The sequence below is a fragment of the Calypte anna genome, chromosome Z (genome assembly GCF_003957555.1).
Source record: "Calypte anna isolate BGI_N300 chromosome Z, bCalAnn1_v1.p, whole genome shotgun sequence".
In the NCBI taxonomy this organism is placed as follows: Eukaryota; Metazoa; Chordata; class Aves; order Apodiformes; family Trochilidae; genus Calypte; species Calypte anna.
The window spans coordinates 22,078,066-22,104,051 of NC_044274.1; the positions used below are offsets into that span (position 1 = coordinate 22,078,066).

Below are 25,986 nucleotides of genomic sequence, written 5' to 3' on the forward strand. Positions count from 1 at the left end.
GTTCTTGGTAGTTTATTTCCAGTAGGTTGATCTACAACAGAAAAGAAAATAAAAACAAGACAACCACTGAAGCTTCCTGTGTGTTTTGAAGGAAAAAGATGTCTATGGCACATGGTTTTCAGCCTCTCGTAAGATGTTTTGTTCACGCAGGGGCACAGGCAGGGGTAGGGGCACAAGCTGCTGTCCTGGCCACTGTGAACTTCCCTGAGATGTAGCCAGGCCAATGACCTGCAGGTCTGCTTGGCTCAGCAAGGCCCAGGGTAGGGCTCTGTGGAGCTGTTGACCGGCTTCCTGTGGCATTGCTGGGTCAGAAGCTGATGATGCTAAGGGCTGGAATGGGGTCCTGGGCTTTGAGGTAGCCCCAGGAGAGCTGTTGAGGAGGCATGTGGGTGCCTTTGGGACCCTGATCACACGTTGCATCTCCTGAGGGACTTTGTCCAGTAGAAAGGGCTTTGGCAGTATTTCTGCTGGTGTGATGGGGTATGTAATGTAGATTCATTTAGGTTGGAAAAGACCTTCAAGATCACTGAGTCCAGCCATTAAACTAACATGTCCAGGTCCACCACTAAATGAGATCCCTAAGCGCCACACCTACATGTCTTTTGAATACTTTCAGGGATGGTGGAACAACCACGTGCCTGGGCAGCCTGTTCCAATGTTCAAGGCTTTTGTTAAAAGTAATCTCTTTCAGATGCACCTTACATATACAGTAATGCTATGTGCACAGCCTCCATGTATGAGATAGGGATGAAAATGCCTTTAGAGGAGGGCTTGGAGAACTGGAGATTTCTTTGTTTTACATGCAAAGTTACTGAGCTGGATTCACATAGTATGTGTGGTCTGATTGACCTCTTCAGCTGTGGTTGTGCATGCGGTTATTTTTAACTTCTAGAAGCTTTGCTGACTCCATCTCAAAATACAACGGATGGGTAGTCAAGCCACAGAAGCTCAATTTTGAGGTCAGTGCCTTGGGCTTCACAATTAATTTTGTATTTTGAAGCATTAAATCCAAACTTAAATATAATGATTTGTACTGCTTTGGTTGCTGCCAAACTCTGTAATGACTGTTGTTTAACAAGCACAATTATCTTTTGTTTTGGATTTTTAAAACCTAGAAATCTTAATACAACTGTGTCTCTGATGTTCTCACGCATTTATGAGCGTAGAGAAGGATGTCAAGGACAATTTGAGACTTCAGTTTGGGTCTTTACAACTATGATGTTGAGAATCTCTTCTGCCCAATGTTTTGGAAGCCTTCCCCTCATAAGGGGTATGAGAATACCTCCTCTCCATATTAAGCATTAAAGCCATATATATTAAGAAGAGTTTGGAAGTGCAAATTAGACAAATTAGACAATGGCATTTTAATAATTATTTGGTGAGGTTAGCATCACATTGGTATGAGTATTTTAGAAGTTGCATTATATGTGGGCAACGTGGTCTCAAGAGATTGGCTGAAAATATGTTAGAGGGCTTGTGGGATTTACAGATTCTTTTAATGGTGGCTGTGTTTGATTGGTTGGTTTTTCCCCCCAGATTTTCTGTTCTTTTGAGTTACTGGATTTGGTAACTCTTCTCTCTGCCTCCATTCCTCTCTAAATTTTCTTTTTGTGCTCTTTAAAGTATGGAATGTGTTGCCTTAGCTGGTTGTGATGGAAACATGCAAATCTTACTTTGTCTCCATTGCTTGGGGGGTGTGTGTCTTGCCAGTGTATTAACATCTGCACCGGAAAATGCTCTTTGTTGGTGGGGAGGTGGGCTCTCTCTGTTCCATATTGCATGCAGACAAAAATTACAAGAGAAAGACACACATTGTGTTTCATTTTCTTTTGAGATACAGGCTCAAACTAGCAGTTTGTTTTGCCTTTGTGCAATGTCTTAATTTTAAATAATGTGAAAGTCGTAAAGCAAAATTCCTTACAGAAAGCTTCATCCTGCTTTCAGCGTGATGCATGGTGAAAAACAAAAAATTGAAGTCTGTTCAGCTGTACCTGATATTTGTTCCTCATCCCTGCAGTCAGATTAGTGTCTTATTTGCCTTGGTGGTGCATTTATGATACAGATTGAAGCTGGAACCCATTAGAAGTCTCCATCAGTTTTTGTAATCAGAAGCTCTTAACAGTCTCCGAGCTCTTCCTTCTGATTTGTAGCAGGAAGGTACTGCTGGTTTGACTGTCTGAGAGCAGCCAGTATCCAAGCAGATACCTTCTCCAAGCATTGTATCATAACTGGTGGAGATAGTGATGGTGGTTGATTTTACCTCTTTAGCTGCCAGGATTATCTTTTTTCAAAACCTGAGATTTGGTCTTCATTCTTTCTATTTTGTAAGCTGGCCTGAAGTTTCTAAAAGAGACAGTGCTGAAGGCATTTTATGGTGGTGTTTCTAAAGGGTCTGGAGTTTTCAAGGAGGGCGTAGGTGTGTTTGGGTGTGTACGTGTGGGGGGGAAGAGCGAAAGGTTTTTGTGCATGTGCATGCTGTTTTTCCTCTGTTCTGTACAATGGAGCTTTCAGAGAACCTCTCCTAAAAGCCATAGCTACAGCCTCTGTGGAAGGGTGTGTCTGCTAGCAGGGTTTGCTGATGCAGACAGGCTGGCTGGTAATTAACAATGGTCATTAGACTTTGGAATCTGGCAGGGGAGTAGGGTTGTATGTCTTCTGTGCCAAGCAGGAGGGCTCCCCAGGGACAGGGCAGGCTGGAGCCCCCAGCCTGGCTGCCTCCTCCCCACTCCCCCCTTTCCCGCTCCCGTGAGGTACAGCTGTGTGTTGCTTCTGTCGGTGGCCAGCCTGGGCCAGTGTCTTGATGGTGTAATGCTCTTTCTGGAACGAACTGTCACATTTGTCATTCATGGGACAGGGGAACCAATCCTAGGAGTTGCTTGCTGGCAGTCATCTTAGGGAGAGAAGGTGCTGCTTGGGCTGTAGGGGCACAGCACGGACAAGACTTGAGGGGCAAATCATGCAGGAGAAATGGAGGTATCGATAACTACAATTATTATCTTCTGGAGACGTTGATTTTTCAAGCTTCACCCTAGGAGAAGGAAGGGGGGGGGGGGGGGGGGGGAAGGGGGAAGCCTAGTATGCTTGAGATGAAACTAAGTGAGGCCATGTTGTGCACAGGCAAGAAGCTGTGAGCCCCTGAGAGCAGGAGTTGTCTGAGCTAAAATGGCTGCTCCCAAAGCTCAGAGGACTAGGGCAGCTTAGTGAGTCTTAAAGCTTCAGTGACGCAGGGGCTCATATCTCTTGAAAGTGTGATAAACACATTCAGCAGAGCTGTGGCTTGTTTGGCTGAGATGAAAGGACTAAGCTTGGGGGATGGGTAGTGAAAACTGGATGATCTGCTTTTCTGTGAAGTGCTCTAAATGCAGGAATCGTCTGCTCCATGGAAAAAATTGTTTTCAGGTCTAATGGACTGTGCTGAAGGAGTCGTGGGGTGGGGCTTCACTTACTGCTGTAATTTGATCCAGAGCAGATAGCAACCTCTTCCACGCAATTTGGTCTGGTTCTTACACATAAAAGCTTGAGTATCTCGATTATTGTAACTTTGTTAGCTGAAAAGAAACCTGTGCAGCGTTCATTTTTTTACTGGTCATGGGAGGGAGTGTGGAGAGAGAAAGGACACAGTGCAGCTTGCAAAATAATGTAGGTAAATATATGAAGAGCTTCTGTGTTCAGACTGTCCAGAATTCAACATGTTAGACATTTATTTTAGCAGGGTAGCAGAAGCAGCATTCTTTCATATAAAATCCTGATTCAGTACCCTCCCCTGTTTCTATGCCCTAATGTTTCAGAGCATTCTTCTCTCCGTTGAAGGAGCTCCATACTCTACGTACAATAAACACATGGAATTTTCAGTGCTTTGGACTGCCCTTTGTCTTGTACTTCTGAAACACCCACTTCATCCTTTCCCAGTGCAGCACATGGAAGCTTATGGAAGACATATTAACATATTAACATAGAAAGGATGCTCTTGTGTCTGCTGCATAGGATAGGAAGGTCTAAGGTTTCTGTCTTGTTTCTTTCTCCTCTCATTGCAATGTGGAAACATATCTCTTTGTTGTGGGTTAATTGGTCACAAGCAGAACCACCATGCTATGTTAACCATCTCTTATGTTGCTTTGTACTTAAAAGTATGCAATGTTTCTGGACAAATCAAGGACTTAATGAATTTTCACAGTCTTTGTAACTCCTGTTTCCATTGTACTTTTGCAGTATTCCTATCGCCACTGCTGTCCCTTTCTCCCTCCAGCCGTCTCCATCCCCCTAACACACAAAGGTCTCATCACCAGAATAGCCTAAAATGACATTTTAGCAAAGAATGGAGATGGCCTTACAAACTTGGTGGAATTAGAGTAGAGCAAAATGTTATACTTTGGGTTCATGTAGCTGCATCTGATCTTGCTATTATGTCTAGGTATCCCACCAACACCAGCATGGATAGGATGTTGAGAAGGCAACTTTCTTCCTGTGAAGGATCTTGATCTGTGGTAATGAAACAGACAGGATATGGCAACTTCCAGGAAGGTTAGAGCGGGTCTCATAAAGGCAGAAGCAACATTTTCTATTGTAAATTCCATTGTCTCACTGAGAGTGAGAATGAACTCTAGCATATGGGTTGTCATCTTTGAGCAAGACAATTTCTGAAGAAGAACCCTATCCTGTGAAATGGAAAAAGCAAGAGGACAAAGTCCATTGAATCAATAGTTATTTTTCAGAAATGTGACTGTTTATACTGTTGAGTCATCAACTTGAGAGCTACCTTGATAGGACTTCATGAGAATCTGAATTGGTGCCTCTTAATATGGTAAGCAAAAGTTGAGATTTACACCACAGTATTTATGGAATCTATAAATGACTGAGTCATCATAAGCTTGGTATTATTACTTATTTTCAGGATTTGTTACAATGACACTGCTGTTAAGCATAAATCTCTCCTTCCCCTTTTTTACTGTAGAATTTTCTGATGTAAAAGATCATCCTTGAACCATGGAGGTATTGCAGTGTGATGGCTGTGATTTTCGAGCTCCATCTTACGAAGACCTAAAGGCTCACATTCAGGATGTTCACACAGCTTTTCTCCAGCCAACTGATGTCTCAGAGGAAAGTTCTAGCCAGCCAAGGTCCGGTTCCATGAATGCTAGCAACCAGACTGAAGTTGAATTTTCTTCTGTAAAGGATGAATTTACAATTGCAGATGAAATAGCAGGTAAATCTCAACTCTAAGATCTCAGCTGTAAGTCTCTGTTTCACAAGTGGCTTACTTCAGTGCGGTTTAGTTTCTACTTTTAATATGATTTGAAAAAATTGCATTATCTTGTTTGCTGTGTCAGCTAAGCATGTCTGGCTTCAGCCATATTAGTCCCAACCACATCTTTATCTATAATGCAAACATGGAAAATGATTTTATTTCCCCTCTGCTTTTCATGTATTTCTTCATAGTTGTTTCTGGTTTTCAGATTTTCGTGGTTCTTCTTCACTACCATGAACTGCCTCAAAATTTTGAACTTTATAAAACAGTGTGCTAGCTTGCTTTTTTTTCCCCTAAGAAGATATTTTTTAAATTATCTATATCAAACTGTGCACCATGGTCATACATACATAAACGCTATGCATAATGGTAATTTTTATCTGACCATGGCCAGATGTGCGGATCTCACAATAAGTATGTAGGGGAATCCTGGTGTGATTATTATTTCTTCAGGATGTGGTTGCATTCTTATGCATACAGTATGGGTGGAGAAAAAAGCCTCTTATTTTATTCTGCTTATTTACATATACAACTTAATTCTCATTTTAGGGCAAAATGCAACAAGTCAAATGGGGACTGGAAGTTACTATAACCAAAGCCAGACTTTTTATGGTCAGCATATGGCTCCAAATCCTAAACCAACCAACAAGTTTTTCCAGTGCAAGTTCTGTGTGCGCTACTTCCGTTCCAAAAATCTCCTCATAGAGCACACGCGCAAGGTTCATGGAGCACAGGCTGGGGGGAGCTCAGTGGGGCCACCAACTTCTAGTTCCCTAAGTTACAATGTCATGATGCATGAAGGGTTTGGCAAAGTTTTCAGTTGCCAGTTCTGCACCTACAAGTCACCAAGGCGTGCAAGGATTATTAAGCACCAGAAAATGTATCACAAAAGCAATCTGAAAGAGAGTTCAACTCCTCCTGCTGCTGCCACTGTGATGTCTGAGTCAACGTCTGCTTCTGTGCCAGTGCAAGAAGCCTGCAAGGAGCTGCCTGCAGAGGTGGTGGAGCGGAGCATTTTAGAATCCATGGTGAAGCCCCTGACAAAGTCTAGGGGCAACTTTTGCTGTGAATGGTGCAGCTACCAGACGCCTCGAAGGGAGCGCTGGTGTGACCACATGATGAAGAAGCATCGCAGCATGGTAAAGGTCCTGTCAAGCCTGAGGCAGCAACAAGATGGAACTAGTGCACCTGATGTGCAGAGTAAGAGTGCCCAGAATACCTCTCCAAACTCTAGTTACATCTCCATGAACACTCCAGGACGTGAGATGTCAAATGCTAATGTGTCAAGCTTCAGGAGCTCTATCAGCAATTCCCTTATCAGGCCCAACTCTTCTACATCTTCGAAGTTTTCTTCTGTGTCTTACCCTCCAATAAAGCCTAAGTCACCTCACAACTCAGGCATGGTTAATTTGTCTGACAGATCCCGCTATGGAATTGCTGATATGACGAGTTCTTCTGCTGACCTGGAAACAAGCAGTATGCTAAATGACTCCAGCTCAGATGAAGAGCTAAATGAAGTGGACAGCGAGAATGGCTTGAACTCCATGGATCACCAGACCTCAGGAATGTCCGCAGAGCAGCTGATGGGATCTGATGGCAACAAACTATTGGAAACAAAGGGGATTCCCTTTAGAAGGTATATGAACAGGTTCCAGTGTCCCTTTTGCCCTTTCCTGACAATGCATCGCCGAAGCATTTCACGTCACATTGAGAACATCCACCTGTCTGGGAAGACAGCTGTGTACAAGTGTGATGAATGCCCTTTCACCTGCAAGAGTTCATTAAAGCTAGGTGCCCACAAGCAGTGTCACACAGGAACAGTATCAGACTGGGACACTATGAATTCTCAGACTGAAAGTATCCCTTCTTCTCTGAATGACAGCACAGTGTCATATGAGAGTGGAAATATAAATGGCAGGAAGTCAGCTGGGATATTAGAACCAGTGCAGCCACAGCAGCCACAGCAGCAACAGCAGTCACCCCAGCCCCATTCACAGCATCCCTACAAGTGCACAATGTGCAACTATTCAACCACAACTTTGAAAGGCCTCAGAGTTCATCAGCAGCACAAACATTCATTCTGTGACAACTTGCCAAAATATGATGGACCAGCATCAAACACACCACAAGAGAGCGAGGCAGATGCTCACCCCTCTTCCAGCACAGTGAAGAAGAGCCAGACCTCCATCCTGGGCCTCTCATCTAAAAATAACTTTGTTGCCAAGGCCCCTCGAAAGGTGTCAAACGACTTCCCTTTAGACCTCTCTCCTGTGAAAAAGAGAACTAGAATTGATGAAATAGCAAGCAATCTTCAGAGCAAAATCAACCAAAACAAACAGCAAGAAGATGCTGTGATTAATGTAGAGGATGATGAGGAAGAGGAGGAGGACAATGAGGTGGAGATAGAAGTGGAGTTAGACAGAGAAGAAGAGCAAACAGAACCAATGATAGAGGTTTCGAGTTCTTACGTACCTCAGCAAATGTGGGGCAGAGAGGCTAATGATTCACAGAAGGAAACAAACTTCAGAAGCATGCAGCATGACTACAGTTCCACCAATGGAGCAGAGATTGAGCTTACTTTATCAGAAGATGAAGAAGACTACTATTCTTCTGTCAGCATGAAGGACCATCAGAGCCCTAATGCCTCTGTTCTGGGAAACCAGTCAAACATGTATGGTACCGATCAGAACAATGAAAATTCAGAGTTTAATGACTCTGGCAGGCTTTACTATTGTAAACACTGTGATTTCAGCAACAAATCTGCCAGGAGTGTTAGCACCCACTACCAGCGAATGCATCCATATATTAAATTCAGCTTTAGATATATCCTGGATCCAAATGATCACAGTGCAGTATACCGGTGTCTTGAGTGCTATATTGACTACACAAACTTTGAAGACCTACAGCAGCATTATGGAGAGCATCATCCTGAAGCTATGAATGTACTGAACTTTGATCATTCTGATCTGATTTACCGCTGCCGCTTCTGTTCTTACACGAGCCCGAATGTTAGAAGCCTGATGCCACATTACCAAAGAATGCATCCAACAGTGAAAATCAACAATGCAATGATATTTTCAAGTTATGTTGTTGAGCAGCAAGAAGGGCTGAACACAGAGTCTCAGACACTAAGAGAGATCTTGAATTCTGCTCCAAAAACTATGGCAACCTCCACCCCCATGGCTCGCGGGGCTGGTGTGCCAGCTGGTTTTAACAAAAGTGCTGCCAAGAGTTTTAGTCCTGAATGTGAAAATCAGAAGGAACCTTCAGTCAATTCTGTGGTTGTTTATGACTGTGATGTGTGTTCATTTGCAAGCCCTAACATGCATTCAGTTCTGGTGCATTACCAAAAAAAGCACCCTGAAGAAAAAGCATCATATTTCAGAATTCAGAAGACCATGCGTGTAGTCTCTGTTGAGAGGGGCTCTGCTTTGGCTCAGATGTCTTATGAGTTGGGGTCACCCGTCTCTCCAAAACTGTCCAACTTGTCTTCACCACCTCCCCCACCACCTCCCCCAGACCTTGCTACTGAACTCTACTATTGCAAACACTGTTCGTACAGCAACCGGTCAGTTGTGGGAGTGCTTGTCCACTACCAGAAAAGGCACCCAGAAATAAAGGTCACTGCCAAATATATCAGACAGGCACCGCCTACTGCAGCAATGATGAGAGCTGGTGAGTTGCCACCTGGTATTCAGAGGCCACCAATGTCAATGCAGCAATTGAGCCGGGCTGGATCTGAAACCTCTATGAATCCATCAGAGAATGAAATGTTTTTCTGCCAACACTGTGATTATGGAAATCGGACTGTGAAAGGTGTGCTTATTCATTATCAAAAGAAGCATCGTGACTTCAAAGCTAATGCAGATGTGATTAGGCAGCACACAGCCACTATTAGAAGCCTTTGTGATCGCAGCCAGAAGAAATTGACTGGCAGCATGCCTGCTCACACCTCCAGCACTGAACGGGACAAGTCAAAGCTTAGAGCCCTCAAATGCAGGCAGTGTAGCTACACATCACCTTACTTCTATGCATTGAGGAAACATATTAAGAAAGACCATCCGAGCCTGAAGGCCACAGTGACATCCATTCTAAGATGGGCATTTTTGGATGGCTTGATAGAAGCTGGTTATCACTGTGAATGGTGCATTTATTCACACACTGAGCCAAGTGGATTGCTTGTGCATTACCAAAGGAGACATCCCGAGCACTATGTTGACTATACATATATGGCAACTAAACTCTGGGCAGGTCCTGATCCTTCCCCTCCTGCCCTAGTGATGCCAGCAGAGATAAAGACCTATAAATGCAGGGACTGCATTTTTGAAGCATCTTCCATTTGGGATATTACTAATCACTACCAGGCATTTCACCCTTGGGCCATGAATGGAGATGAATCTGTGTTGGTAGATATCATTAAGGAAAGAGATGCTGTTGAGAAGTCCATTTCACAGCCTGATGAAGCTGGGGCTAGGATGGATTCAGAAGACCAGATAGCAACGTCACAAATGGATCAGGATGCAGAGTGTGTGGAGGATTCCAGCCTTTCCCAGGAAAAAACTGTCCAGCTAGCTTCTGCAAATCCTGCCATCTCCTCCACACCATATCAATGTACAGTTTGCCAGTCTGAGTACAACAACTTGCATGGTCTCCTGACACATTATGGCAAAAAGCATCCTGGCATGAAAGTGAAAGCTGCAGACTTTGCTCAAGATATAGACATTAACCCAGGGGCTGTATATAAATGCAGACATTGCCCATACATTAACACACGCATTCATGGTGTTCTCACACATTACCAGAAAAGGCACCCAACAGTGAAGGTCACGGCTGAAGACTTTGTGCATGATGTGGAGCAGTCAAATGATATTGGTCAGAATGATGTGGAAGAGACAAGTAGGATTTTCAAGCAAGGCTATGGTGCTTATAGGTGCAAACTCTGCCCTTACACCCATGGAACACTTGAGAAGCTGAAAATTCACTATGAGAAATACCACAATCAACCTGAATTTGATGTTTTTGCTCAGTCACCACCAAAGATGTCTGCCTCAGTGGAGCCAGACATGGTGACTGAAATCAAGACCTCCCCAGAAATTGCTGCTGAGGATATTGGAGAAATGTCTATACCAGCACCTCATTTCTCCACTTCTCATTTAGTGTCCCACACAGTTTTCCGGTGTCAACTCTGCAAATACTTCTGCTCCACCCGGAAGGGGATAGCTAGGCACTACCGTATCAAACATAACAATGTTCGGGCACAGCCAGAGGGCAAGAACAACCTCTTCAAATGTGCTTTGTGTTCATACACCAACCCCATCCGCAAAGGGCTTGCAGCACACTACCAGAAAAGACATGACATTGATGCTTACTACACTCACTGCTTAGCAGCCTCCAGGACAATAAGTGACAAACCCAATAAAGTGATAATTCCATCTCCTCCCAAGGATGACACTCCTCAATTAAGTGAGGAGCTGAGGAGGGCTGTAGAGAAGAAGAAATGCTCACTTTGTTCCTTCCAGTCCTTCAGCAAAAAGGGTATTGTGTCCCACTACATGAAACGTCACCCTGGTGTCTTCCCTAAGAAACAGCATGCAAGCAAGCTGGGAGGTTACTTCACTGCCGTTTATGCTGATGAGCATGAAAAGCCACCTCCAGCTGAGGAGAGGAATGAGTTCGAAAAGCCCGAGGTAGAGGCTGAGGCTCAGGAAATTGAGTGGCTTCCCTTCAGGTGCATAAAATGTTTCAAGCTGTCCTTCAGCACAGCAGAGCTGCTGTGCATGCATTACACTGACCACCACAGCAAGGATTTGAAGAGGGACTTTGCCATACTGGGAAGTGGCACTCGCTCTCAGAACCCTGTCTATCAATGCAAGCACTGTGATCTGAAAGTGCATAGCACAGCAGAGCTGACTGCACACTTGAATGGTCACAACGAGGAATTCCAGAAGCGTGCCAAACGTCAGGAGAGGAGGAAGCAGCTTTTGAGCAAGCAGAAATATGCAGATGGTGTTTTTGCAGATTTCAAACAAGAGAGGGTAAGGACTTGCATGTCTGGTCTCTGTCCCAGCTCCCTGCCAGGGGAGAGAACCAAAACCATTACCCTTCTTTCTGCACCCCAAGAGGCTTCCTGTTACTAATAGCTACTTGCATGTTCTCTTTGACAGCCAAATGACCACAGGCTAATGAATGACTTGGCATGCCAGTGAGCTCCATAAGTCAACTGCACATTCTGCTTTAATTCCCTCATCCATACTGCACTCCCTCTAGGTTTTGTAGGAAGCCCTGCTTCTTCCTACTTCTTCCTTCAGTATTTTCTTTACCTTCTTTTCCATCCTCCCTTCCTTCTGGAAGGCGGTCTGTGTCTGACAATTCCTTGTTCTTGTGGCAAACTTCTCATGTACTTTGTTGCATATTCTTTACAAAATGTCACACCCCCACTCTTCAGTGTACCTCTGAATAACAGATCAGTGTCCTTCTCAATCTTCTCTCTCTCAGTACTTTCTCTCTGGTTAAGCATTCAATTATATTACAGCATCCATGCAGTGACTGAAGCTTTAAGCAAGTGCCTCATAAGCAGAAGGCCGAATTGTGTTCTTCTTTCCCAGTTACCTGCTTCCTGCAGCTTCTGTTTGAAATACACTTGCTGTGGAAAAGATCTATGCAACTATTGGGGAAGTTACGGTGTTACAAAAGCACACTTTCAGGCCAAAGGGAATGGTCTTCTGAAGGCCCACTGTTCAGCAGAAACTGAAGGTTTCTTCTGTATGGATGTCTTACCCACTTATTCTGGAAGCATTAATAGACATAAATTGACCTTTCAGTTTTGCAAAACAGTACATCAAGAAATTAGGGGTAAAATTGTTCTGTTTTCCTAAAAATCGGGTAACAAAGCACACTTTAGTGATTTATGTTTGTATACTTAAACAGGCTTTTGGACACTTGGAAGACATTTCAAAACTTAAGGAGAGGAAGGTGGTTGGCTACAAGTGCAAATTTTGTGTGGAAGTCCATCCAACACTTCGAGCCATCTGTAATCACCTCCGCAAGCATGTGCAGTATGGGAATGTCTCTTCTGTGTCAGCTGCAGTAAAGGTAAGAATTTTTAAAAGGTGACTGAAGATGACTGCAACTTTTTGCATTGTTTAAAATAAAGAATTAGTTGAAAATTTGTGGAAGTGTCTTGTAAATTTGAATGGCTCCTGAACCAGGTATTCCATGACTTACACAAAGTTTCTGAAGTGCATTTGGTTTATTTTAAGATGTTTTAACTTCTTTCCACTCATGAAGACTGTTTAATGAAGACTGTTTAATTCTCATTTCTTCTCAGCCAGAAAGGAACTGATGTCGTTGATGACTGAAAGACTTGGCTCATGAGCAGGAGGCTTGCTTTCAGCTGTTCTGGGCTACATTTCTGCTTAGTTAAATCCTAAAAGAGCTGCTTGTGTTCTTCTTTATTTTAATTATTTTTTTAAATTTTTTTTTGTCTTTGAGAAGTGTGCACGTGCAAATGTGCGAAGCTGTTTGTGGTAAACCTTTCCACAAGAAATTTGCATGCTGGCTCCAAACAAAGCATTCATTGGTCAGCTGAGCCAGTGGTCCCATTCAGGTGATTAGGTGTAACTGTGTTGTTCCTTTCTCCCTGTGAAAAGGGATGCCTTCTAGGACATCTTCAGGGACAAGCCATGCTCCACAGCATGATTTCCAGGTTATTGTCAAGGGTAGTGAAAGTGCAACAAGACAGGAGGAAACAGCTATGTATTCCTCCTTGTGCTGCAGTGAACTCTTGGCCAAGACTCCTGCTGCAGCTTTCATTGCCTGAACTTCTTTTGAGGCATCCTTGTTTTCATGACATCATCTGCTTGTTATGAGGAAGCTGAGTGCCTTATTGCCTAACTCATGCTTCCTGAGAGAGTTTTCATTACCTTACCACTGATATTCCTTTACCTTACCCAGTACTTCTGACAGATTCAGATGCTTCCCTCCTAACAGATTTCCAGGCTTCTCAAGCAGAGTTTATGTAGGATCAGTGCTTTCTTTTGAGTAAATGAAAATTTTCCTGTAATTCCTGGCCAAAAGAATGTGATGAAATCCTGTTAAGGTTGCTGCAAAAATTCATTCTCTGGGTAGAAAAGGGAAAAGAAAAGAGGGAAATGGAAAAGAGGGAAGGGAGAGGAAGAGGGGAAAGGAAAAGGGAAGGGGAAGGTGGAGGGAAGGGAAATGGAAGGGCAAGGGAAGGGGAAGGAAAGGCAAAAAAAGGAAAAAAAGGACTTTCTGCTTGCTTTTTAGTTTTAAAGAGGATTCTAGGGTGTTAAGAATGACAGCTTCTTTCTTGAATATTTGACACTGATAGACAAGTCCCCTGTAGACTAAGACTACTGATCTAGTCTGCGGAGCAGATACACTATAAGCTAGAGCCAAATAAACAAAAAATGTACTTTCTCTATACCTTGCTTACCTGATCAAGTGTAGAAGTTTGCAACAAGACTATTGAAATATAGTTTATTCAGTGTCTTGTCTTTCTGGATTATCTGACAGAAATGTGACCAAGGAGTGAGATTATTTTTACATACATATGTATGTATATAGTAGATATAATAAGGTTTTTGCCTCCCAAGAGTAGACCCTGGCCATTGGTGTGGAGTTTATGTAGGGACATTTAGAAAAGTAACACATTGCAAAACCTAGGCATTATAGTGAACACATGGGAGAGACTGAGGGGCAGAAGGGAGAGAGAATTCATGGCTTGGGGGATGGGAGGGTATGTGTTTTTTAGCTGGAAGCTGAAGATTGTCCAAACACAACTTTGATGGAGCGTTGTGAGGGAGCCAAAGACCCTGGCAGTCTTGAATTTAAAGAAGCTGAATATGGAACATCCTTGGAAGATGAAAGCAGGCCTGGGGCCTACCACTGCAGCCAGTGTGACCAGGTTTTGATGTCTATGCAGGGTCTGCGATCTCACGAGAGGAGTCACTTGGCTCTGGCCATGTTTACCCGAGAAGACAAGTACAGCTGCCAGTATTGCTCCTTTGTCTCTGCTTTCAGGCACAAGTAAGTTGTGGCTTTTTGTTTTGTTTTCAAAAGAAGCGCAAACTAGCACTACTGTTTTGTGGGTTGACATTGAAGTAGATAATCCTGAACTTGATATTGAGCAACAGTTTTTTTAGCATTTAGGTATTTTCCATGCTGCAAAATCTTTGGCCAGTGTGAGTGGCTATTTATGAAAGGTCACATTTTTCTATCTTCTTGAATTTGTTTAAGCCCCCTATTTTTGGAAAGTAGTAAAAAAGCATGAAAACAAAAGATCAAGACTTCTTAAAATAGGGGAACAGCGAAGACCACCACTTACACAGCCTTGTCAAATGCACGAGACTTAAAAGTCAAGAAGAGGAAAGTATTTTCCTTGTTAATCTCTCACATATAAGGCACTCATGCTGCGTGTCACTACCTTGTGTATAATTATTACAGTTCTTTGATGGCTGAGTTATAATTTCTAGTGATGAAATAACTATCAAAAACTTACCTTGTTTCTTTTTTTTTAATTATGGTATGCCATTTTAGGCTATAACTATTTTAAGTTCACACCAGTGTGGTATACTAGAGATTCCCTCAGCCCATTCCCTTGTCATATATAGCACGTGAAAAATACAGTCAACATTAATAGTCCTGTCTCTTATGATTTGTTTCCATAAAGCAAACTTTGCCTTTAGCTTGGTTTTAAAAAATATTTTTACAGTAGTGATATGTATATGGCAAACCACCATAAAATGGGGTTTGTGGGAAATTTTCCACTGCCTTCTTGGACTGATTCACAATTACAAATTTTCTGGGGAGAAGAGGTGCTTATCTATTATTTTATCAAAACAAGAGGGGTCCACGTCCTCTTGATGCAAGCATTCATGGTTGTTAACTGTTTTGCAATCAAATGCATGTAACGTGTTTGCATGTGGGAGAGAAAGCATGATAAAAAGTATTTTTAAACTCCTATCATAAAGCAAGATTTCTGCTGGTGTCACAGTGTTGCAAGCTGATGCCACAGTCTGGGTTGCATGGTTGAAAAGGTCCATGGGATTGAGCAGCCAACAGTAAGAAAGGGACTGGAGGAAGGATGGGTGCTACCAGGCATACACCACTTTGCTTTGGCAAGGCTGGCCATGGAGAACACTTTTTCATCACATTGTTTACACTGCCTTCTCTTTGTCTGGTAAACTGGTTTGCTTCCAAAATTAGACTTGAGCTAGTTTGGCCTCTAGTCACTGTTTTGTACCTAGGAAGTGAATGAAGTTATGTCATACAAGTGGAAGAACAACTCAGAAAGTGGTGGATGGCAGGGAAGAATTCTTCAAGTATTACCTACCTTGCTAATAGGTTGTGTTGCTGTTGTTGAAGTTGTCTGCTTCATCTTGAATTTTTTTTTTCTAATGGCATTGCTCTCTTGGAAGATAATGTATGTGGAAGAAACCAAATCAAATGTTTAGACAGCCCAGATCTGACCAAAACTTAAAAGCATGCCTTGGAACAAGTTTGCTGGCCAAGTATGTGATTGTGAATATAGTTTTAATTATTTCTGTGGAGAATATCTTAAGATACATATTTATAACAGTGTGATATGTATTGTATAATTTTCTGTCAGTCTTCTTAAATTGTTAGGTAGGTTCATTTTCCGTTGGCTATTAAAAACAAGTTCTGTTCTGAGAAGTATTCACTGCAAGTCAATGTCTTACTCATTTAGGAGATATTTTTTCCATTTCTCTGGAAAAGCTGTATGTTTTATCTTGCCACAAACTCGGTCTTGGATTTCTAGGATATTGTATTTTTGTGAAACAGCCCTTAGAGGGGACATAAATTCATTTGTTATTTTTTTTCCATCATCAGATTCTTGGATACATAGACTTCAGTGTTAGCTCTTGTACCTGGGGATTTTCTGGGTCAAGTTCTTGTCAGTTGGGAACTAAAGATCCCATGACAATCCTCTGTAGCTTGGAGAGTCTTGAACAACCTCCACTTGATCTACATATTGATAGTCATTAAGAAATATACAGTTTAGGAAAAATATTAGTAAATAGCCTGAATTGCATCTAAGATTAAGATGTCGGGGGAGGGGGTGGCTGTGGGTTGCTGTTTTGCCAAATTACCACTCCTCTAGTGAGTGTGCTGTACTTGTTCTGTCCTCATACATAAGACAACTCAAACTGAGATTGGATCACAAAGCATGAGTGTGTCCAAGGAAGAGGCTGTGCAGAAAGTATTTGCAGTCTGAGCTGAAATTACCTGCCTGCCACCTAAAGACTTTGAATTCATGGCTATCAACCGAAGTGTATGAGCTGCAGAGCTTTGCAGTGCTCAATCAGATAGAATAAGTTTGATTTTCTGTTAGAAAACATGGATAATATCCTCTTTTCCCTTCCAAATTTTACTCAGCTGTATGCGAAACTGTGGAGAGAGAGCAGGTATTGACCACCCCTCAGTATTCAGGCTGTCTGTAACTTCCAGTTTCCGTGAAGAAAGCAAAGCCTGGTCTTCATCATTCCTTCTTCTCTAGTTGAGCTTCATGCAGAATCTTACATACTGTTACCATCTGAAACTCTTCTGCCTGGAACTCATCAGCTGCAGCCTGCTGGCATGCTCCTCAGAGCAGGATCTCTAATCTGCTGCTGCTGCTGCTGTAACCAAATGAAGGCTTCCTCAGTAAAGCTGGTCAAATGTCTTCCTTCTTCATCCCACCCCCGCCCTCCTCAACAGAAAAAAAGAGTGCATATTTTCACAAAAAATGTTTGCCAGGAGAAAATCATGGTGATCATAATTTTATTATTATTGTCTGTTTCTCATTTCTTCTTCCAGTCCTTTAAGTCTGGGTCACATATAATTTAATTTATACTAATCTTACCCTATAAGTTTATCTAAAGTAGCTTGCTTTCTGCTTAACAGAACTGGTGTCAGCTCTGCTTTTTTTCCTCAGATTAGAAATTGTTTCACTCTGTAAGCAAACCTATTGAATTTTAAGAGAGAGTATGAGAAAGAGTAGTTGAACCTAGTCTGCCTCTTTTGTTTATTACTGATGCTAGGTGTTTTGCTTTGCATCTGTATGAATAGTTGAAATTATTTACTCTTCTGTGTTTCCCTTTTCTGTCTTTCTCTTTTCAAGTCTGGATCGTCATATGCAGACCCATCATGGACACCATAAGCCTTTTCGTTGCAAACTGTGCCCATTCAAGTCCTCTTATAACAGCCGCCTGAAAACCCATATACTCAAGGCTCATGCTGGTAAGTTCTCTCTCTCAGTTTTGCAGTGCAGCCAGTGAAATGGCCCATGTGTTCTTGTTGCTGATCAGATATTCTGATTTGAATCACATGTTTTGTCACTGAATTTGGGTAAGATTTTAAGGATTGATTTTAAGGATTGGCCAGCCTATGCACCTGTTGTAATAAGCTGGAGTTTGGATAATGCTTTTGGAAGGACAAGAATTTAGAAGTGATGAATACTTTAAGAACTTTTTCCTTTACTTTTAATTTATTTTGTATGAGTAATTTTTTCTCATTATTTCTGCTGGCTTCCAAGAGAAATTTAAATCAGTCTTCTTATTCCATTGATGTCTTAACAGATTGGCGGTGAATTCCAGTATATGTGTATTTACTTTGCACTTTAGGTGACTCTGGGAAAAGGACTGTGGACTGCACCCTGGTTTTGGTACAGTCTTTTGCTGTCTTTTATGTTAAAACCAAAATTTGAAAACTTTGGGAGTTAGATCTCTCTGCAGCAGAAGGAGAGTGGTGCAATTTCATTATCATCCATTGAAATTTGTCTTGCAAATATCTGTACTGCAGTACGGAATCCATACAAGCAAGCTAACAGATATTCTTGTGATGAACAGGAATTGGGAAGGTGATGTGTATACAGGATAAATCACCTGGAAGTGTTGCACTTCGAGTATTAAAAAGTTCAAGATTCAGAATTTGCTTATATTTATTCCTTTGCCTTAGACTCCTGGCACTGTAATATATTATGCATTATAGGAATGTTAACAGAAGATAGGAGTCAAAAGCCAGTGACTCCATTAGCTACAGCTGCATCTTTATGGTTAACTAGACAAAAACATTAACCCTCAAACTGCACTGCATACATGCAGTCTGGTGCAAATAACAGCATATTGACCAGTCCAAAAAACCTGCAGACTAGCCCAGTTGTTAAAAAGTAGGAACTCCTGGTACAGGCGTAGCCCTTGAAAAAGAGATAGAAGTGTGTTCCTTTATTATTTGTTTACATTATATCATATAACTCAGGTTAGGTGGGGGAGGAATCAGGAAAATGGGCAGAAAAGGCAGAAAGAGTTCATAGCTCTCTGCTGATTAAAATAAAAAAATGTATTAATTCTCACCATGGATCCAAGGACACGTTTCATCTAAAAAAATATAGGCAAGCTTGATGGTGACTTGTACTTCATTTCCTTTATTGATTTTGGATTTCACAGAGCTTGTGCCAAGACCCTTTTGTGTAATTGGATGGGTATTGGCTTTAGGTTAACTTTTACCAACCTCCTGTTGTATGGAACCATGGTGTTCTGTCCCTTCTAGGAAATACAACTGTATTCAGCAGTTCCAGTATACAGAGTCCTACATCCTGGATGGAGGTGACATGGTTCTTTATCTTCATCAACCATAAAATAATGTTTTCTTTATGCTATTGTATGGTTGGGCTACTGTGTTGTATGGTTTGAACCTCCCAGCTTTTTAGAGCCAAAGTTAGCATGCAATTAATATTTACTTCACCCTTCTCTTCATGTAACTCATTAATTTGTTTATTATGATTTAATGCTCTTGAACTTGGTTAGTGGACATTCCTGTTTTGCATCAAACAGGAACATAATTTCATGATTGCCTAGATAGTGCTTGCACAATGAGGTGTAGTTTCCAAAGGATTATGATCTGTTTCTGCCTCATGTCCATTTCTATCACACGAATGATCACATCACAGAAAAATTGCTTGTGTTTTTCAGTAGAGCTTTGCTTTGTTGTGTTTTGAATTGATCCGTCAGCAATAAATATACTGAATAAACATGTTTTGAAGACTTTTTTTCGGTCTCCCCAGTTTTTCAGTAATACAGTGCTTTTCTGAATGTTACCAGTTTTTTTTGTCTAATGTCAGTCATCTCATCAGTTTAGCACTATTAGCAGTGGAAGCTTCAATTCCCCTGATTTTTTTTCTGAAGTTTCCTGAAGATCTTTAAAATTCAGTAAAATCCTGAAGTCTATTAATTCAGTCTGCCTCTCTCCCTTATTTTCTGGGGATCGGTCAAAATTCACTGGACTATAAAATGTGTTCTTGCCTGACAGCTGGTACCAGTCAGTGTTTCTGGCATTCATTTTTATATCCAGTGTGTGCCATCTCCTTAGCCATAAGGCAGAGCAGTTTACAGTATCTCCATATGAACCTTCTGTTGCTTCCATCTGAAGTTTTTAACCTGTTTGTTTTTTTGGTTTTTTGTTTCCTTACATCTTTTGAGGAGCCTTTGCTATTATTTCTTATGTCCTTGCTTTATGAGTCATTACATCAAATGCACTACATGCACAAATGGATGTTTGTAAGACAGAGTATTGGTGCTTGTCAGTTTCTGTGTTATCGGGAACATAATGCTTTGAGTATGTACTGGGTGTTCAGACTCATCACTTAGATTTTTTATATTTGTTTATTTGTACATGTATTAATAGAATGGATTTATTAAATGCAAAACCAGCAGTCAATATGGTACAGAAAGCTTTTATTAAGCCAAACACTAGCCTTTCCTCTGCAATCAAAAACATCCTGTTATGCTGATGTTCACCTGAGCTGTTATGGCTGATTAGTGGCTGTATTTGTTGTGTCTAGACTGCATAATATGTTACCGTCCTCTATTTGCCTTAATGTTATGTGATGCTTTTAAGCTAATAGTTGCTGCATACTATTATTCAGGAATCTTTTATACTGGCAAACTGTGAAGGTCTATATCTGTATCACATTGGTATCTTACCTTGAAGTTTCTTTTCTCCTTTACATTATCCTGTTCCATTGATGTGTGTGCTATACAAAAAATATTTTCTTTCTGCTTGTAAAAAGAAAATTTATATATGATATAATATACAGGTGAGGAATGTAATTTGAAAAAGCATGTGGGACAATTTCTTGTTTCACCATTTCAGATCTGTTCATTTTCAGAACTGCCAAAAGACACTTCTTAAGAATTTGCATTTTTTCCTCATGTTTAGCATAGTTTTTCTGGAGTTACTTAATGTAGGATGGTTGCTAATCTTTTCATGTGTGCTTACTCTGACTTGCTGCAATACATGTGTTTTCACATTCTCTTTTGCTTCACTTATTTCTGGTGCTGGAAAAAATGCTGTTTGAAAACCTTGTTTTCTAAATTCATTGAGAGATGGAAAACATAAGCTGTTCTTGTTCTCCTATTACTTTTGATGAATATTTCACTCCTATATTGGTTTTGGAACTTTACGTACAACTCATATGTGGCCAGTGTTGCTCTTACACATGGAAGTGGCACTTCCAAAACAATAATGTGGCACCTGTATAATATTTTACATTGTTTGTGTTGGGACAGTTTCACTTTGCGTTCCAGTTGCCTCCATGCTTAAAGCAAAACAAATCTTGTCTCAGGATTTGTTTCCCCTTGTTTGCTGTCTCTGTGGCTTGGAATTTATTCAAAATTAAATTCACTGCTGTTCATTACTTTCATTCTTTCACTTCTTTTAGTGCTTTTTCATAACATACTTCACATAGCCTTACAGATACGCACTGCTCTCTGTATTGCTATGTTCACTTCTTGTAGTAAATCAACCAGGATTTGGTTATCAGTTCTGTGAAGATTATTCCTGCCTAATGGATGTTTTTTTATAAGGAAAATCTGACCTTCCCTGTATACAAATGTTTTTTCCTACCCACCCTCTCTTGCCTTTTTTTTTCTTCTTTTCTAGGGGCACATTTTTTAGCATTTTGTAGTGTTCTTTCTTCATTAATAATGACCTCTGGATGTGTTGCATGCAGAAACAGATGACTTCACCATCTCTAGTTGCTGTTCTCCCAAAGAAATTCGAAAGTGCTATAGTTCAATTACTCCATTTTCATCCCAGAGTCTGTTTTCTTCTCATACCATGCAACATAGGTGTGCTAAGAGTCCGGTAGCTTTTTTGGCATCGGTCATTTTACAAGGATCTGCAGCTGTCAGTGATTCTTTAGTCCAAAGCAGGGGTCTATATCTACAGTCTCCAGCCTGCTCCAACAAGGAGATATGCATAGCTTGTTCTCTCTGGGATCAGACTTTCACTGAAGAGTCCATGGGAATTTTAATGCCAAGTTCAGTAAGAGAAGTATGGGGGCCCCATTTTGTTTCTTTTGTGAGCTGATGACTTGCCTGTATTTCGCTCACCCAGGTGAACATGCCTACAAATGTTCCTCCTGCTCATTTTCCACCATGACTATCAGCCAGCTGAAAGAGCACTCCTTGAAAGTGCATGGGAAAGCACTGACACTACCAAGACCCCGCTATGTCAACTTTGCAGCCTCACACGCCCACCACACCTCCAAGAACCACACTGCTGCCGAAGAAGTGGAGGACTCTAATGGTAAGAGGTGCCTCAGAGCAAGAATTTAATTGTCTAAGGTGCCACTTCATATTTTTATTGAAAAAAAAAATTACAGCAGGCAGCTTGGCTAAAAAAAGCAGCTTCATTGATCATTTAGAAAAAACAGAAGTTGCATCAAGACCAAGAGTAAGGATGGTGCTGTAGGAAGTGGCCTGCACAAGGTCCTCACCAGTTCATACTACATTAACTTGTCCTGTCACCAATTGACTTCAGAATATGTCAGTGCTGGCTTTACTTCTTAGCAAACATTTAAACTGCCAAAATTTTCCAAAGGCAGAGCTACAATTGATAGTAAGTAGGAAAGAGATCCTCTAATTCCATCCGTAGTCCTGAAAAACACCTCTTTATCTAGCCAAAATCACATGATAAAGCTTAAATTGTGAACCCATAATGATGGTAAAAGTAATTATTATTCTTGCTACAAAGGAGACACAAAAAGCACCTTCACACGACCTGCACCTGCAGAAAGAAGAATCTGAGAAACATTTTATTTTCCATTCAAAGATCTTAATTCCCTTGTACTGGAGGAGTATGCGGAATATACTTGGAAAGTATCAGAGGGAGGGGCATTGCTAAGAGGGAATATGCAAACTCATAGAAGAGTGCTGTGTGGCATTGTAGCAAATGGTAAGGCTTTTTATGAGGTAGCTTATAAAGCATGCTTTAGGTGTCATTTCCTGCCGATTAAGTGTGGTCTTTGGGAAAAAGATCTTAATCCCTGGATGAGTTGTATGGACACAGTAAGAGAATGTAGATGACTGTAAATGGAAGGTTCAGCTCTGTAGATATTGAAGGAACTGGGATTGATGGATGGATGGCATATTGAAAAACGGGAAAAAATATCTCTTTTTTTCGAGATTTTTCAGAGATTCCTAGGGTTTTTTGTTGTTGCTGATTTGCTTGGAGAACTACAGATGGGACGTATCTTTCTTTCCTCAGCAGAAAAAGTGAAAGATAAGAAATAAGCTTACAAAATGCTAGAAAGGGATCTAAAGAAAAAAGTAATCAGCATAGAAATACAGTATTGAAGAAAGAGGGAAATGTGAATAATATTTTTGTGGTTCACCACCTCACTTCTGGAACCACAACCAGAAAGTTAGCAAAAGATTTTGACCAGCTGCTCTGATACTACCTTTGTCAAAATGTTGGCTGGAATAGTGCAGTAAGGACTCCTAAATGAACTTTTATTTTTGCTGATGCTATCTTAAGCTATTCCAACAGGCAGAGTACATCTCGTGATGTATTCTGCTATGTTTTATTGCCTTTTTTAAAAAAAATATTCCCATACTAAGAAGTGAAGAATAATTTTCAGTGGCTGTTCATGTCTTGCCTGTCTGTTAACTGTCTCTTAGTAGCAATGGTGCATTGAGAGATATGGGGCAATACTTTAATTTCCTCTTTTTTTTTTTTTTCTTTGCTTATCCCAGGAGCTCAAAGCTCTGGATAGTGAAGTTAAAAGCTGAGTGCAGATTTTTGTAGAATGTAGTTTTTAGCCTTGAGGAAAGTACATAAAATGATGACTCTATTAGCAAAAACATTTCATGAAGCTGAGTCTGTTACCTAGATGTATATTGCAGTCTGAAATCCCACAGTTTGTCTCAGTTAGTTTGACTGCCTTTAAGCAGCTAAAGGTTAAGTTGCTTTCATATTAATAGAAGCCACGTGCTGGGAAGCTACTCAGATGAGTACAGCTGTTATAGTAATCATGTTAATATTTCAGTCATTTCTTGAGGAAGGAATAACCTTTTTTAACTAAGTTTTTTATATTAGGAAGTTGGTTGCAGCTCAGGCTAATTATGGCTGCTCTTCTGGTTTTCAGAAGGTTTTCAGAAGGGTATAAATCAATATATCTGTGGCTTATGCCTGCAAGTTGCAGGTGAGATATAAGACTAGAGGAAAGAGTAGGCCCAGTAACAGGAAATGCTGTGACAGACAGTATTGTGTTCAGCAATATTAAGTTGGGCTAACATGTTGTAGCATAGTTGAATTATGCTTGTGTTAGTGTGTATAAATAATCTGCAGTGTGGGTTAGGATGAAGTTAATTGACTGGGGATACAAAATTGAATTAGGGCTGGGGTTAAAGGCAGACAGAAGATTGCATCATGTTGTTCCTAAATTGATTCATAGGTTGGTAGGCATACAGCAAGCTAGTATAATTGAAGTGGTTGCAGAAAGTGTATGTTCTTGTCAGTAGATGAATATTGTGGTTGGAATAGGACATAGAGCAGGATGAGTTGAGTGTATTTGAAGAGAACTGTTCTTGCCACTTGTTGAGCGCTGTAAAAATGGAGACAAGGGAAACATGTACTGAATTGTAATAGCAGAGTGAATGTGTAAATGGAACAATTTGGGGACAACAGTATGGTGGAACTTCTGCTGATGCTATTTTTTTCCTGGGTAAATTATTCCCTAAAGGGCCTTTCTTAGAAAATGTCTTTTGTTCTTTTAGATTGATGTAGTCTTTAAAACTTGTGAATATATTTAAATTTCTGTGACTCATCTGTCTTAGTTCTGTGTTGGTAGCAGGAAGCTTACGTGTTCAGCTGTATATCCTGGAGATGTTTTGGTTACTTCATATACTTCTCAGGGGTGTGAGTTAAAGTGGAGTAGGCACTGAATATTTTAGGAACTACATTGTCATTAGAAAGCAACCACAACCACTTCAGTGCTTGTATGCCTCTGAGAGCAGTACTGAAAGAAGGTAATTGTGTCAGTCTTGGTGAGTCAGCATAGGTGGCTTTGTTCCAAAGACATTATTGGAAGATGCTGTTTTTTAATACCACTTCTCTTTGCATGTTGGGAGATATTTTCATAGAATCATAGAATGGTTTGGCTTGGAAGGCACCTTGAAGATCATCTAGTTACTCAGTCTAGTTCATCAATCCCTCTGCCATGGGCAGGGTCACCTCCCACTAGACTTGGTTGCTGCAAGCCCCATCCAACCTGTCCTTGGACACTTCCAGGGAGGGAACATCTGCATCTTCTCTGGGTGAACTATCCCAGTGTCTCACCACGCTTCATAGTCAGGAATTTCTTCCTAATGTTTATACTAAATCTACCCTCTTCCATTTCAAGGCCACTACTTCTTGTCCTATCACTACATGCCCTTGTGAAATGTCTGTCCTGAGCTTTTCTGTAAGCACCTTTAGGTATTGAAAGGTCCTTCCCAGAGCCTTCTCTTCTCTAGGCTGAACAACATCAATGCACTTAGCCTGTCTTGGTATGTAAGGAAACAGCTTTAATTGTATCCTAATCTAACTTCTGTTTTGGTCACAATAAATAAGTAAGCATTAATCACTAATGCAACTTTTCTCTGCTTCGAATAACACAGGGGCACTGAATGGTTTGTGGTGTCCAGCTCTTGTTGAATTATAAGATTGTCATCATGGTAAAATTATCTTTTGGTCTCCTGATAGTGTAATTTGTTTCTCACAGAATCACAAAATCTTTCTGGTAGGAAAGAACCTTCATGATCTTTGAGTGTGTCACTGCTTAGTGGATTGAGCTGACCAAAAATCAGAGGACACAATTTTTCTCTATTACCACCCCTCCACCCTCCCAAAGAAAGATAAAAGGGGAACATAGACGAGAGACTTAAAGTTGAAATTAAAGGGGAAACAGATTTATTAGGACAGGAGAAGGGCAGTAACACATGGGTTAAAGAACAAATATACAAATCTATACAAATATATATCCAACCCGATGGTGTCAGGGACAGGTGCCTGAGGGCCCCTTGCTCAGGAGAGGGCTCCAGGGCTCTTCCCAGCACCTGGTGGATGTGGATTCTGAAGAGCAGTGTCGAGCTGGGGGTAAAGGAGTGCAGGGGAACAGCAGTGAAGCACAGAGCAGGCAAAAGAGAGGAGGGGCTGAGGTCTGCCTGAGCTTTATAGAGTGTGGGCAGGGAATGGGAGGGAAGGGACCCCGATGGGGGGGTCTCCTGCTTTAGTTCTTCGTACTCAAACTATGACAGAGTCCAACCATTAGCCTAACTCTGCCAAATCCAGTGCTAAACCATATTCCTAAGCACCACCTCTACATGTCTTTTAAACACCTCCAGGGATCGTGACCTCCACCACCTTCCTGGGCAGCCTGTTCCAGTGTTTGATAATCC

At 41.2% G+C, this 25,986-nt stretch overlaps 1 protein-coding gene across 1 annotated transcript in view; it reads left to right on the forward strand.

Annotated features, from left to right (window-relative positions):
• Nucleotides 1-4,957: 4,957 nt before the first annotated feature.
• ZNF462 (zinc finger protein 462) overlaps nucleotides 4,958-25,986 on the forward strand; it is a 52,626-nt gene continuing 31,597 nt past the window's right edge. Inside the window, exons 1-6 of the mRNA XM_008497537.2 lie at nucleotides 4,958-5,203; nucleotides 5,795-11,280; nucleotides 12,173-12,337; nucleotides 14,190-14,293; nucleotides 17,388-17,506; nucleotides 21,662-21,853. Coding sequence (XP_008495759.1) covers nucleotides 4,984-5,203; nucleotides 5,795-11,280; nucleotides 12,173-12,337; nucleotides 14,190-14,293; nucleotides 17,388-17,506; nucleotides 21,662-21,853 — 6,286 coding nt within the window. The 5' untranslated portion in view covers nucleotides 4,958-4,983. The remainder of the gene's footprint in view (nucleotides 5,204-5,794; nucleotides 11,281-12,172; nucleotides 12,338-14,189; nucleotides 14,294-17,387; nucleotides 17,507-21,661; nucleotides 21,854-25,986) is intronic.